The sequence below is a fragment of the Notothenia coriiceps genome, unplaced genomic scaffold, assembly GCF_000735185.1.
Source record: "Notothenia coriiceps isolate Sejong01 unplaced genomic scaffold, NC01 NC01_scaffold00037246, whole genome shotgun sequence".
Lineage (NCBI taxonomy): Eukaryota > Metazoa > Chordata > Actinopteri > Perciformes > Nototheniidae > Notothenia > Notothenia coriiceps.
Window position 1 is genome coordinate 1,211,871 of NW_011369947.1, and position 14,607 is coordinate 1,226,477.

General features: G+C 39.2%; 2 protein-coding genes across 5 annotated transcripts in view; one reads left to right on the plus strand and one right to left on the minus strand.

The window, feature by feature from the left end:
* Nucleotides 1-693: 693 nt before the first annotated feature.
* Nucleotides 694-3,202, minus strand: atp5mc3a (ATP synthase membrane subunit c locus 3a). Of its 2 annotated transcripts, none has more exons than XM_010794508.1 (5): nt 3,122-3,202; nt 2,832-2,926; nt 1,971-2,045; nt 1,379-1,569; nt 694-1,268 (listed from the first exon to the last, which is right to left on the minus strand). In XM_010794508.1, exons 2-5 carry the CDS (start codon nt 2,868-2,870, stop codon nt 1,154-1,156), a joined length of 420 nt encoding a protein of 139 aa, XP_010792810.1. In that variant the 5' UTR covers nt 2,871-2,926; nt 3,122-3,202; the 3' UTR covers nt 694-1,153. The 2 variants fall into 2 exon arrangements, with proteins under 2 accessions (XP_010792810.1, XP_010792811.1); XM_010794509.1 differs by having other exon boundaries at nt 3,034-3,133.
* Nucleotides 3,203-6,380: 3,178 nt separating this feature from the next.
* The window catches only part of atf2 (activating transcription factor 2), a 22,889-nt gene continuing 14,662 nt past the window's right edge, over nt 6,381-14,607 (plus strand). The window contains exons 1-8 of one of the 3 annotated variants that reach the window (XM_010794510.1): nt 6,381-6,426; nt 7,041-7,114; nt 7,587-7,683; nt 7,761-7,879; nt 7,991-8,119; nt 8,741-8,919; nt 9,915-10,029; nt 11,711-11,794. In XM_010794510.1, coding sequence (XP_010792812.1) covers nt 7,067-7,114; nt 7,587-7,683; nt 7,761-7,879; nt 7,991-8,119; nt 8,741-8,919; nt 9,915-10,029; nt 11,711-11,794 — 771 coding nt within the window. In that variant the 5' untranslated portion in view covers nt 6,381-6,426; nt 7,041-7,066. Of the gene's footprint in view, nt 6,427-6,457; nt 6,514-7,040; nt 7,115-7,586; nt 7,684-7,760; nt 7,880-7,990; nt 8,120-8,740; nt 8,920-9,914; nt 10,030-11,710; nt 11,795-14,607 lie in introns of those variants that run through there. The other 2 variants (XM_010794512.1, XM_010794513.1) reach the window with 2 other exon arrangements.

Consider the following 14,607-nt stretch of genomic DNA (forward strand, 5'->3'; position numbering starts at 1 on the left):
GAACACACTAGATTAAAATGGAACAGAATAGAACACACTAGATTAAAATGGAACAGAATAGAACACACTAGATTAAAATGGAACAGAATAGAACACACTAGATTAAAATGGAACAGAATAGAACACACTAGATTACAATGGAACAGAATAGAACACACTAGATTAAAATGGAACAGAATAGAACACACTAGATTACAATGGAACAGAATAGAACACACTAGATTAAAATGGAACAGAATAGAACACACTAGATTAAAATGGAACAGAATAGAACACACCAGAATAAAATGGAACAGAATAGAATAGTTAGAACAGAATACAACAGAATACGAAGGAACACAACAGTTGTGTTCCTTCGTATTCTGTTGTATTCTGTTCTAACTATTCTATTCTGTTCCATTTTATTCTGGTGTGTTCTATTCTGTTCCATTTTAATCTAGTGTNTCTTCCATAAGGCTACTTTTCAGGGTTATTAAATATGAAAATAGTACATAAATGTTTGCTATTAAATCTCACAACCTAGTCACTTTGTAATTCTTCAGTTTAGTAAAACTAAAACATTGTAAATAAAAAGCCCACCAGCATTTCCAAAGTAGCATTTTAAAATTGATTTTGTCTGACAAGCAGACCATAATCTAGGGATACTTCATTTACAATGAAAGAAAATAAAAAAAATATTGAAAAAAGTCAAGCGTAATTAAACCATCTAGATTTATTTAATTTACACTTACAACAGCAAGCACTCACGTGCTGCCTTAAATACAGTACTATTTACCTGCATCTGTACCAAGACATAATGAAGGTGGACCCCAAAGCTTGCATGTGATGTGCTGAGAAAACAAAGCTGATTGATGGCGAGTCTTAGCAGCTGCTTCACAGAAAGGATGACATTCAAAAAAGCACACTGCCCTCTACTTTACTAGCTTGAAATTCCAGACATAAAAGTTGTACTGCCGTTGTTAAATAGTCAAATACATGTATTTTAATTACGTAATTTCTTACATTTGTACAATACATGCTCTGCTTATTTTGACAGTGTCTGAAAGACTTGAAAATGTACATTTCCATGGACACCAACACGGAACAATTTTGGTTGCCACAATAAAATATGTAGTCACATTTGTAATGAAAAGTGTTGTTGGACAGCAGAGTTTTACATAGCAAACAGGATAAGGAAAGCGACCATCAAACAGAACAGTCCCATGGCTTCAGACAGAGCAAATCCCAGGATGGCATATGAGAACAGCTGCTGCTTCAGAGATGGGTTCCTGCAAACAAGAGAAGACTGTCAATGCCTCAATGGAAAAACAAAAGCATTCACCAGAAATTTAATAATCCAAGATAATATTTTTTGGGATGCATGTCTGCAAGAACAAACCTAGCATAGCCGATAATGAGACTGCCGAACACGGTCCCAATTCCAGCTCCGGATCCAGCGACTCCGACTGTGGCGGCTCCAGCTCCGATGAACTTGGCAGCGGTGTCAATGTCCCGGCTGACAGCGCTGGTCTGGAAGCCCCTCAGTGTGGCCAGGGAGAGGGGGCTCTGTGGCATCAGAGCAACAGTGCTCTGGAGCAAGAAAAGACAAAATACTGTTTAATTACATTTTAAAACCAACGGCAGTAGATATGACAATGAAGTCAGTTGACATGCAAACAGTACTGAAGCAAATATAAGTGGTAGGAATAATTGATTAATCAAAAATGACCAAATTAAAGTCTGTATTTAACAACACTTTTTTCATAACAATGCTTCATACTTTTCTTCATTTCAAATTAAAAAAGAATAAAAAGCTCTGAAAGACTGATAGTTGAACAACAATTTGGGTCAGACTAATTTGAAGCTGCTACATTGTGGTCTCAACATTTTAACATTCTTTCATGAAGGAAATGACTAAAAGCAATCAGTATAGTTTAAAATAACTACAAGATAGTTGCAGTCCCAGTAGAGAGCATGTTTTTTCTTCTTACCTCTGTGTTGAGCTCAGGCCTGGACAGCACTGAGGCAGAGAGGGGTCTGTAAAGAGCCCGGGAACCAGCGCGGAGCTGCAGCAACAACACAGACACACTTTAGTTTAGAGACACAACACACATGTAAGCTTAATGAAACATATGTTTGGTATCCATTCTCAGTCTGAGCAAGTTGAAAGCACCTTTAAGTCACTTTGTCAACTCCAGTGTCATTCAATGCAGTGCAAACACTACATGTCCTGTGGCCTTTAAAGGTTTAAGAGTACAGTCTGTGCTTTGAAAATGAAGTTTTTGTTCATCTGAGCCAGTAGCCAGATACATTAAACATACATAGCAAGCTTACTTAACAATTGCCCTGTTGTAATTCCAACCACCTAGTCTGCTAAGCTACTAGAAACCTTAATGTGACCTTGGAGGAGGATTTAAAGCCTAGGGCTATATCTATTTGGAAGCAACCAAAGCTGGAATACACAAAGTGATAGTTTATCAATTGCACATCCATATGTAGGAGATTCTAGGGAACTGTGCACTAAATCCAGCTAGCAGAGGCTTGCAATGACCTTAGCTAACGGCCATGACTAAAGATGTATGCTACATGCTAAAGCACAGACAGAGGCAGATTTCCAAAGACACCTTGAATGCACAGTTGCATAGCATTCATGATTACGATGACAACATTGGCACAGATTAAAACGTCTGTCAGTCATTCTGTGCTTTAGCATTAGCTCACTAGCCTGTTGGCCTAGGCTGCATATACCCTTGTCAGTGAGCTACACTCAAGTTCAGACAGAGGCCCAACGGATTCATTAACGGAATTAGGAAAGGAGAATTCAACGAAAACACATGAAAATGCAAACTCACCATGGCAGGCGTGGAGACGAACTTTGCACAGGCGTACATGTTTCTGTTTTAGTAGTATTAAACGGTTTGGTCAAATCTGGTTAAAGCCCGGGTCTCTGTGGGAAGACGAGAGAAGTAAGGTCAAACGGGTGTAAAAATGCTCCACAAAGAAAATAAAGCCACTCATATGTACATTCACATCCATTCTGCATGTTATCCTCACTTGCGCGCTACAAAGTGGAGTTAGGAGAGAGGATGAAAAGGGATTTGTAGAAGTAGGTTTCTCATTCAATCTGCCATTTCACACTTACCGACTGCAGAGGACGAACCACAGTGGAAGAGTGCGCTTGCGCGGAGTGACGTTTGTAGAGTCCCGGATGATGACAGTGAAAGGTCATTTCACAGAAACTTTATTGATCAGAACAACAACAACGTTCATTCACAAATCTAACCGTTGTTTACACTCTGAAATTATTTTCTACATCTTTTGTCCTTGCACTTCTTACTTATACTTTGTTCTTATCCACGTGAAGAATATAATATATATATATTCTTATACTGTATACATCACCCTTGTTTTTATTTATATATATTTGATGTTTTTATTGCACTATAATATGTGTATGCATTCTCTGCGAGATCTTTTATGTTTTTGAATACAAATATAAAAAACTTTACCTGAAAGTACCTGCATTTTGTACACATTCACATTAATTCATACCTATAATGTTAATAGTTATAATAATGTTGCTGCCGCTGGTCTGGTTGATTTATATAGAAAATCTGTACAAGGGCCCTGAGGGGAAAATTAGCTATGGGTCTAGTTAAAACGATCTATTAACAATATGCACCATGTTAAGGTTGACACAGGTTCACAAGACTTAGGCGAGTCCGGAGATCATTTCTTATTGCGAACAAATCCCATGAAAAAAACATATTATTATTATACATTTTTATATATATATATAAAAAAATATATATATATATCATACAATAGAAGTCCATTTTTTATTTAGACAATTCTACTTCTAAATCAAATAAATAACAAATAGATAAATCATTTTGAGACATTTAAATGTTATTCTAAGACTAGTGTAGGAAGGAAGTGGCCCTATCTATCCGTCACCATTAACATTAAGAAACACATTCTGAGTAGACCTTGGCTTAACTGTGGGAACAGGGGACTATTCAAAGATGGAAATTCTTGGCTTTTGCTTAGCTGCGGTCAAACCAGGAAATAATGGCAATTTAGACAAGGTTAGCGTGATTCTAATTTCTGAAAGACAATGAGTTTCCCTTTCCTTTATATATTTGCGTACAGCACTTGCAAATCCTGTCTCCAAGGTGTTTTAACAATTTTGTGATAATGATTTTACTGTATTATTTTCTCTACAATTTGACCAAGACTCTTCCGACTTAAAGAAGTTGTATTGTTCATTGTTGTTTTGTTTATATATTAGTTATCTTACATGTACAAAATAGCTTAATGTTTATGTTTAACATGAGTTATGGTTTTTAGCTGTATTTTTATTTCTCTGTAAGTACAAAATAGAGTCAAATTCCTTGTATGTCTACTCATTATTTGCCAATAAAGCTGATTTTGATATTGTAGATATCATAACACCATGCAGCAAAACATCAGAAAAACCCTATTTTATTATCAAATGGTCTCCATCCTGGACAGCAGAATTTCAGCCAGGATTTCAAAATGAGTTTTTCCCTCATAACAAAAGCTGCCTGGCGCTGTCCACTACTATCACCTGTTGGGGTGTAAATCTCACACTCTGCCCGGAGGGACTGATGGCTCAGGGCTGTGCATCTCACAGGCTGATGGTGGAGCTGATGGTGGAGCTGATGGTGGAGCTGAGGGCTACCTGCACCGGGCGGATTTGTAATCGTGATGAATGACTCCACAGCAGCTGGTCTGTGATGGAAAGGTAATGAGCACAGGGAGTCTGCCTTTGCTGCATGCTGGCTTTAAGAGAGGGATTTCAGTGGCTCCTCAGGTATATGATCTTTTGAGTTTTACAGCCAACATGAAGACACAGATTCAAACAGTCAGTAGATCATACATGAACCAGAAATGCAGAAGAAGACAGCGAGAGCATTGCATTAAAAATCACAGAAAAGATAAACACAACTAAATGATATTATTTCCCTATCTTTTCTCTGTGTTATTATGTCATTATTTACATTCTATCATATTCTATTTGATCATTCTGTTGTATTCAATATTATTATATTCTGTTCTATTTTACCCTATCTATTTTCTTACCTATTCTGTTCAATTCCTATTGTGTTCTGTTCTATTCTATTTCATTCTAGAGACTGCCAAGGCACACNCAATTTTAAAATGCTACTTTGGAAATGCTGGTGGGCTTTTTATTTACAATGTTTTAGTTTTACTAAACTGAAGAATTACAAAGTGACTAGGTTGACCCTCACCTATGGTCATGAAGGATGGGTCATGACCGAAAGAACGAGATCGCGGGTACAAGCGGCCGAGATGGGTTTTCTCCGCAGGGTGGCTGGTGTCTCCCTTAGGGATAAGGTGAGAAGTTCGGTCATCCGGGAGGGACTCGGAGTTGAACCGCTGCTCCTTCGCGTCGAAAGGAGCCAGTTGAGGTGGTTCGGGCACCTAGTTAGGATGCCACCTGGGCGCCTCCCTAGGGAGGTGTTCCAGGCACGTCCAGCTGGGAAGAGACCAAGGGGTAGACCTAGGACCAGGTGGAGGGACTATATCTCTTAGCTGGCGTGGGAGCGCCTTGGGATCCCCCAGTCAGAGCTGGTTGATGTGGCCAGGGAAAAGAAAGTTTGGGGCTCTCTGCTGGAACTGCTACCTCCGCGACCTGACCACGGATAAGCGGGAGAAGATGGATGGATGGACTAGGTTGTGAGATTTAATAGCAAACATTTATGTACTATTTTCATATTTAATAACCCTGAAAAGTAGCCTTATGGAAAACAAATGTAAAGTATTCTATCGAAAGCTACAGTATATGCAAAAAGGTTCATATTTATCCCAAATTCATATGTAAATATTCCAGGACTAGGGATGCTAAAATTCAAAATTAACAAAGGCTTTTATTTAAAATGAAATATATCAAGAATCTTCTAGGTGCACAGATGCCAAAATAGGAGTCTTCAACATGACCTCAGGTGACAACTTAAAGCCTCCATCCATTCCAGCAGAATGTATACATCAAAACTTGCTTGGATGGCATCTTTACATCATGTTATGTTCAAAAACTTAGTTTTAAAGACATTTATACAAATGTACACTACCTATACAACAGTAGTCTACACTGCAAATGCCAGGGTGACTAATGTTCTATTAATGTAATCTTGCACCACCTAGCATATTTTCTAGTTTCTCCAAGCAAATCTTCTTCTGAAAAGAAAGGCATGCTTTTTTACAATTTACATTAAATAAGAGTGCATAAACGATCGACCATACCAATTAAATTACTAAATAAAGGAAAAAGAGGTCTTAAAAATTGCTATTATCCATGGAACATAACACTGTCTGTGTGACGTTAACGGAAGAGCACAAGCTGCTCTCGCGATACTTGAGTACAGACGTGGGGATTTGGAAATCCAGGGTTGTGGCTGTGGGGTAAGTGACCATTTAAACTCATAGCGAATGGGTACAAAGCGGTTGTAAAAGGCATCGTTTGTGGCTCTGCGAAGGACTTATGCTCCGGTACAATAAAACGACCTCGAAACAACCATTGACATCCCCTCTGTTTACTGAGATATTTAGGTCTAAACATGGCGACGCTTGTATGTTATCGCTTGGCTCGGGATATTTTGCATGGAAGCGACGAGAGCAGATTATCTCACCCTGTTATTGTTTGTTTGTGTTACGCTTTCACATTATATTTTACATCATATTTTTGCCAAAGCTGCAGCTGGTTATAGCTGAAGAAGTCGTCCTCTGCGGGACAATAATGAGAGGATCGTATTTTATGATGACACTGAGGTGTAAACAAGCAAAGCAGCCGCCCATCATCGATAGGCTTTGTCCACATCTCCAGATGTTCTCTCTCAGGACTTTTACCCAAACAGTGCCTCATCGTCACTCAAACATTATTAATAAAATATCTGTTATAACCTCAATGTTTATTTACATCTTGAATGATTCATAGTTCGATTTCTAAACAGTTAACCTTACATTAATGCACGTCTACGTCTAAGATTTTGCTTTTTGCTATACTTGTTTTATTTCAGGGTGACACAACAGGAAAACCCTTAATATGAGTGATGACAGACCTTTCCAATGTACTGCTCCTGGCTGTGGACAGGTAAGTCCTCTCAGTTTTTACTCATGTTACTTTGAGTCACTGTCTAAAATTACCCTTCATATAGCCTATGGGTCATTTGTTGGACTATAGCTGTTTTCGTTAAAGAGTTACAAAGTACTTAACTCAACTGAACAGGTTGAAAGACTATACAAAGTGAAGATAATAACACAAACACATAAATTAAAACAAAGAAATTGAGCATAAATAACAGATTGTTTACTTAAAACAGGTAAAGTAAAGCAGTAAAACAGACTTACTCTAAGGAGCTGTATTTCTCTAGACGAAATGTTAGAAATACCTGAAGCACACTTTTATTATCAAACGTATGCTTTGTCTTAATTTGAGTATTGAAAATAAATATGTTTGAATATGACACTTGCAACCAAGAGAAGACATGACGTTTGTGTTACAGACCATATATATTGATCCTGTTTCGCTGTTCTGTCTGTTTTTTTGTTTTGACCATACATAGAGATTTACAAATGAAGATCACTTGGCTGTCCACAAACACAAACATGAGATGACCCTGAAGTTTGGTCCAGCAAGGAATGAAAGTGTCATCATTGCTGGTAAGTGCTCTGTCCAGATATCTTAACTTAAATGATGCTTTACAAGTATGTGTAGTAATGGTTTTATTCCATTGCAGACCAAACACCGACACCCACCCGTTTTTTAAAGAACTGCGAGGAGGTCGGACTCTTCAATGAACTTGCAAGTCCGTTCGACCATGACTTCAAAAAAGCAGCTGAAGATGACATTAAAAAGGTTGTTTTTGGTATCGAACTATTAGCATATCATGAACTACTGTTTGTCTGATGGTGAGCATGTATACCACTGATCTGTTTTATTTAGATGATTTTACTCATGTTTCTGTAGTTACCATTGGATTTGTCACCTCTCGCAACGCCTATCATGCGCAACAAAGCTGAGGAACTCACAGCTATGGAAGCACATCGAGATAGCCCTCTGCCTCACCCCGAGTCTACGACGAACGATGACGTGAAGGTAAAGCCTTCGTAAAAACAGTTTGGAGTATTTGTGCTTATCAAAGAGAGTTAATAGGGATTAGATGAAGAGTGAATAACAGCGCATCTCCTGCTTTAATGTTCATCTAATTTACTCCTGATTGAACTTTCAAAGGTAAGACTTTCATGAAAAATGGCTGACAGTACTGCACAAAAGGATTATGTATACATGTGCATTAGAGATATTGGATTGACTTAAACTAAGAAGCTTTTTCCCTCTATTTAGTTAGCTATTTTATTTTCTGATATTGTAAAGAATACTATGGCAGAGTATTGCTGCAACGTCAGAAAAAGAAAAATTCACTATAATGTGAACAGTTTGTCCTAACAATATATATTTTAGCTGTAACTGGATACAAGCATATCACATCAGCATATCACGTCAGCATGTATGTCGTAAAAATGAAAATTATAACTTAATATAATGTAAACAATTATTGTTTTAACAATAAATGTTATTGTTGAACTATCCCTTTAATCTTATACTGACATGGCAGCAATACAGTTCTCTCCAAATGGATAATTTTGACCTCATTTTATAATAATTTGAAGTAACTTTTTCAATACTTCCTGCAGCTAAGGTCTTGTATGGTGTTCACAGGATTTATCTTTGCAGCCATCCTCACTGCCAACCTCCACTATAGTCCATCCTGCATCCCTCCAAGTTCCCAATGTACTTCTAGCAACCACAGAGGCTAGTGTTGTAATTCAGCAAGATCTCCCGTCACCAACATCTAGCTCTGTTATTACCCAAGTCCCATCCACAAATAGGCCTGTAGTGTAAGTAACTCCAAACGTCCATTTTTTTTAAATCATAGTTTTTTTAAGTCATCTTTTTTTAATTTATTCATATTTGTGCATTTTTGTCTTGGTGAGCTCATGATTTATGAGGCATGACTGTTTTTGTATTATTTGTTTATTCAGACCGTGCCGGAATTTTAATGTTTGGCTGTAGTGTAGACCTTATTATTTCCGTCTTTAGAAATAACATCAGCATTGCTCAGATATGGACTTGCAGCTCAGTGTATAGCTTCAGGTCAATTTCTGAATGTTTCCCCAATCAAAATCCCTGTAACTTTATTGGGCCCTCATATAGGATTGTATAGTTTATAGAGCCCTCTTTTGAACAAAAATACTATAAAATGGGAATAATGTCGTTCAACACGGACAATGTTCAATAACTAAATTGAAATAAATAGCTTTTGTAAAAAAAAGCGGTTAAAAAAAAGATGGTTTTGAAGCGACTTATAGATATGGATTTGCTGGAGTCTCGCTTGGCCTTAAATTCAGCAATTAAGATGGTTAAGCGATTTTACCGAAAAGCAAACAAAAAACAGAACGTACTGAAATAACTGACCACCCAACAACGGCAGATCCCACTCATTCTGCCTTGTAAAATATATTTCAAATTGAAATACATGGGTAAAATATATCCTGTATCAACAGCTAGTAAATGAATATTCAAACACTGTTAGTTTGGTGGAAGCTGATTGGTTTGACCCGACCAGAAGTCCATATCTGTGCAACACTGACACTGATCACCTATGGGGTCTGATGTGGTGACAAAATATGTGTTCTCATATTACTGTGTATGTACATGTGTATTTTGTGTTGAACATTGTTTTGCTTTGTTTCCGTAAGATGTTGCCTGTTTGTGACATATTGTTGTTGTATAAGTAGCCATTGTGGTCTTTAGTTTTGGATTCTGTTTTGTGTGTTTATCACAAAGTTGTGAGTTATTCTCCTCACTTGGATTTCTTTTCTCCCCCCCTCAGTCCGGTGTCCGGCACCTTCCCTGTGCTCCTACAGCTGCCTAACGGCCAGACCATGCCAGTTGCTATACCTGCGTCTATTACAAGCTCAAGTATACATATTCCAACTACAATCCCTGTGAGTATGCTGTTGCTATTTTTGTGTGTTTGAGTTACAAGCAAAGTTTGAAAATGTTTGTTTCTGATCATTTAGTGAGTAGTAATCAGAATTAGGAATGCATACAGTGACCTATACTCACTGAACAAATAGCAATGTCACTAACAAGTGTTTGTTGATGACCTCGAGGTCCATTTAGTATCTGTTCTAGATCTTTCCAGCCCTAGAACCAAGAGTGTGGATTTGCATAATTGATTGTAGGGACATTTAACCTACTGATACTTTGGGAGGACAGAATCCCTACAAATATTTAAGTGAGCCTGTTCGCTTTTCTAGATCACCTGTTGACCAGCGCATCCTAGCTGAATCTGGTCTCTTTCCACCATTTTCTACACTGCAGCACATGAATGTCGTCCCTATTGATTATAAAAATCTTTGTTTTTGATGACAAATATTTAAATGTTCTATAACGATATTGAAGCTAAACCTACCCTTCAGAACAACCACTTAATGCACCTTGAGGTGTTGTCAACTGAATGAATTAACGAATGAACCAAAGCATTTGTTTTCTCAAGCAGGGTGATTATTTTTTTAGTCCACTTTGTAGAATAACAAAATCACTGGACTGTAAAATACTTGATGCTTTGCCAGACACAAGCTCACTGTTTGTCACCCACTTTACAAATAACAAAAACATGGTAGGGACAATTGTGCACATTAGCACAATTTAAAGTTCTTCCTTTAGTGATCCTCTTATGCTGTAGTTATACACTACTACCACATATTTTCTACTTGGACCGAGGGATTATTTACAAATTTGGCCCCTCAGATTTGGCAGGGAAGTGAGAGCTGTAGAGAAGTAATGGAGTTCAGAGCAGGACTGTGTGTCACCGTGGCAAAGACACGAGGTTTGGCTGAGGCATAGCCGGCTCTAGTCCAGGACACTTCACTGCTATTTGTCCTTGTACAATTACGATCAACGCTCTTGATTTTTGGCAGAACAGATAGATGATACTACTAACGTGTTTCACAAACCAAATACCTACAACCCATGACAGTGTCTCATATTGGAAATGTGTTATAAGCGAAGGTCTTGTTGCTGTTTTTTTTTTCTCAAACGTCCCCCATGTGGAAGCTTGTCTTGTTGTTCGCTGCAGCCCTGATTGTCTGTGTGGAACACTGAGCAGCAGATGATTATCTCGTGATAGCAGCACAGCGGGGAAAAAACCTCTCTCTTCCCAGTCTGTGGGGATTGGGAAAGCCGTTGACAAGTAAAGGAGGGCAAAAGTAGATGGAGAACACGAGTCACCACTGGGCCTTCCTTTCACTCGATCATCTCCCCCCATTCCTTTCTCCCCTCCTCCCTCTGTCTCATTGTCAGCGGTTGTGAGAGGAGGCCCGGCCCTGGCCTTCCGACTCGTGTCTCTCCATCCCCTCCTCAGCTTCCCTGCCCATATGCTCTCACGCAGGCAGGCAGAGGTTCATTAGCGTGCACACCGCATCTCCATGTGGCGCTTCCTCTAAAAAAATAACAGGCCATCCAACCTAATGAGGCTGAGATATGAGGAAACTCTGAGAGCCTGCCGCAGCTGTGTGTGTGTGTGTGTGTGTGTGTATTTGTTGTGTGTGAGCGCCGCCTGCCTTTTAACAGCCAAAGACACATTTTCTCCATGCTGATATGTCTGTGTGTCTCTGCCGTCAGCTTGTCAGACCTGTCACCAACGTCCCCGGGATCCCAGGACCCCCCTCGCCACAGCCACAGCCCGTCCAATCAGAATCAAAGCTGGTATTAATTATCTCTTCTCTTACATCAAATACCATTTTCATGTTGAGTTTTTTATTTCCTATCTGAGAGATAAAATAACAGCCAAAATAATGAGGGAGCTTGATGAGAAGCGACCTTTCTTTGACCAGATGAGGGCGCTAGTGACAGGTTGGGTCTGTAGTATTACACTAACTGGGATTTTTATAATTTTATACCTTTTAACAATAGACTTTCCATCTGGATTAAGGATATTGTATTTCTTTGAATCAATTCATTTTTACTGATTTATAGCAAAAGCTTAGACTATTAGTTCGAAAAAGAATGGGATAATAATAGTTGTCATTGTAGATTTGCTGTTACAATAATATTAATAAAATTAATAATATTAATAATAACATTCATTAATAACTTCATTTTTCTATCACCTTTCATGCAAAAAAATGAAGAATAGCACATTACAATAAGTAAAACTGCGTATTGAAACATGTGCTTTTTCTTCTTTGTTATGTGAAACTAACCTGACTATCCGGCATTCTTGTGAATATTTTATTCACGCGTTATCCAATCCTCTTTAAGTCCCATTCTTATGAACACTTTATTTTATGATCCTTTGAAGGATTTCTTTTTTATTTGGCACAAGTGTCTCGATGATGAACTGATTAGAATTGATTTGGTGGTTAAAGGTCAAAGGTCATCCCCATACAACACATTTTTCTAATTTTGACAATTTCACACAGTGGATTAAATGATGATAATGATTTTGGACTTAAACTGCATTTTTACTGCTTGTCAAAGTAACTATTGTTCACTAATTTGAGACACTCCATTGACAAAACGATTAAATTAAATCAGAAAATAAAGAAATACTCACAAAACTGATTGGATAATCATATAAAAACAGAACCCCCGCCTCAAATACATTCCAAATATCTCTCTGTGGGCAGAGGATGGTTATAGACCTGCTGTTGCTAAAGTGAGTTGAAGGGCAGGGATATGGAGTGTAGAGAGGGGGATCAGTGGCAAAGTGATGGAGCACGGATCACAGGACCTGTAAGTGTTCGCAGCGTGCTCCGCCTGTGGAAATTAACAGATACACTGTGGAGAGGAGGTGTGTGTGTGTGTGTGTGTGTGTGTGTGTGTGTGTGTGTGTGTGTGTGTGTGTGTGTGTGTGTGTGTGTGTGTGTGTAAATACCCCCCTCTCCATGCAAACAGTTGTGAACAGTAATCAGGTTTTACCTCCACTATTAATTCAAGGAATCTGGACCAAACCAAAAAACAGGCACCTTCTTCTTCGTTATTGAAATCTCTTCGCTCTCTGTATCTTCATCTCTGTTACTTCTCTTTTATGCGCTCTGCTTCTCTCTATCGCTATCTTTCCTAGCCTTTATCTTCATGTCTCAGTCTGTGTGTGTGTGACGGTGTGTGTGTGTCCCCTCTCTGGTTCTCTCTGTGCGTGCTAGGCAGGCTGAGACTATGCTGGGGATATTTCTGTCAGCCTCTATTTATTTATTGATGGCGATGCTGGTGAGAGTTCGCCTGCCAACATGCGTGCTTGTGTTAAGAGAAAGTGAGGTGCTCTCCGGAAATCTTTCCCTCTCCTCTCCGAGTCTCCTCCAGAGTAAATATTTGTCAACCTCCGTCCTAATGATCCAGGAAGTGTCGGCTCCTTTGACCTCTGAATAGCGGGACGGGAGCTCGCTGCTGCCTGCTCTCCGTCTTGTCTCGTGCGGAGGTTGAAAGGCTTGTTGTCACTGAAATGGAAGTTTAAATCATCCCTGAAAGAGATCCTCCCCGACACCGCTGTCTCTGACAACAAGCTACGGCAAGCTGTGAGACACGCTGCCTGGCAACTAAAATACTGCAAGAATGCAAATAGAGCACATTAAAGTCAGATCTCATTGTGTGTTAGGCCCCGTCGAACTCTTGGAGCTTTTCAACTGGTGGTAGTGAGGTCAGCAGGGCCCTCTGAGGTTGCTTATCTCCCAGTGTGTCTTCCGGGGGGAGACTGCAGGGTAGTGGAATACAGGGAAGTACACGATGGTGTAGTGATAACACATTGTTAACAACACAAATCTGTGTTTAAATCAGCAGGAGAGATAGTTAACTTAGCTTTTAGCAGCTATGCTATTGACTTGTAGTGAGGCGCGTTCAGGTTCTAAAAATTAGTATTGGGCGAAGGTAAATAACTTTATCATGATGTGTCAAACTTTAAAGGTAATCTTGTCAAATGTAGTCTTTGCCGACAAACTTTATGAGTTAACGGTAACAAGATGTATTCACAGCAGCATAAACAAGATGGTGATATGTTAAACTTCCTATCTAAAAACAGTTTAAATGGGTTTAAGTAAAGTTGGTTGGTTGGTTGTTAAGTTGGTAAGTTTGGTTTGCTTTTTACTGTTCATATTTGCATTGACAATCGTGGACTTGCACGGGTATTTGTACTGACTACTAAGTGTATGGTACTGTGAAATGTCCTCTGCTTCCAACGTCATTTTGCCTTCATTTGGTTTAATAAAAATAACATATAACACCAAGCATAATCGTGAAAATGTGCTTGTTTTTTTTACTTTTGCGAGTTAAACCTCACCTATGTTCATGAAGGATGGGTCATGACCGAAAGAACGAGATCGCGGGTACAATCGGCCGAGATGGGTTTTCTCCGCAGGGTGGCTGGTGTCTCCCTTAGGGATAAGGTGAGAAGTTCGGTCATCCGGGAGGGACTCGGAGTTGAGCCGCTCCTCCTTCGCAGTTTCCAGTTGAGGTGGTTCGGGCACCTAGTTAGGATGCCACCTGGGCGCCTCCCTAGGGAGGTGTTCCAGGCACGTCCAGCTGGG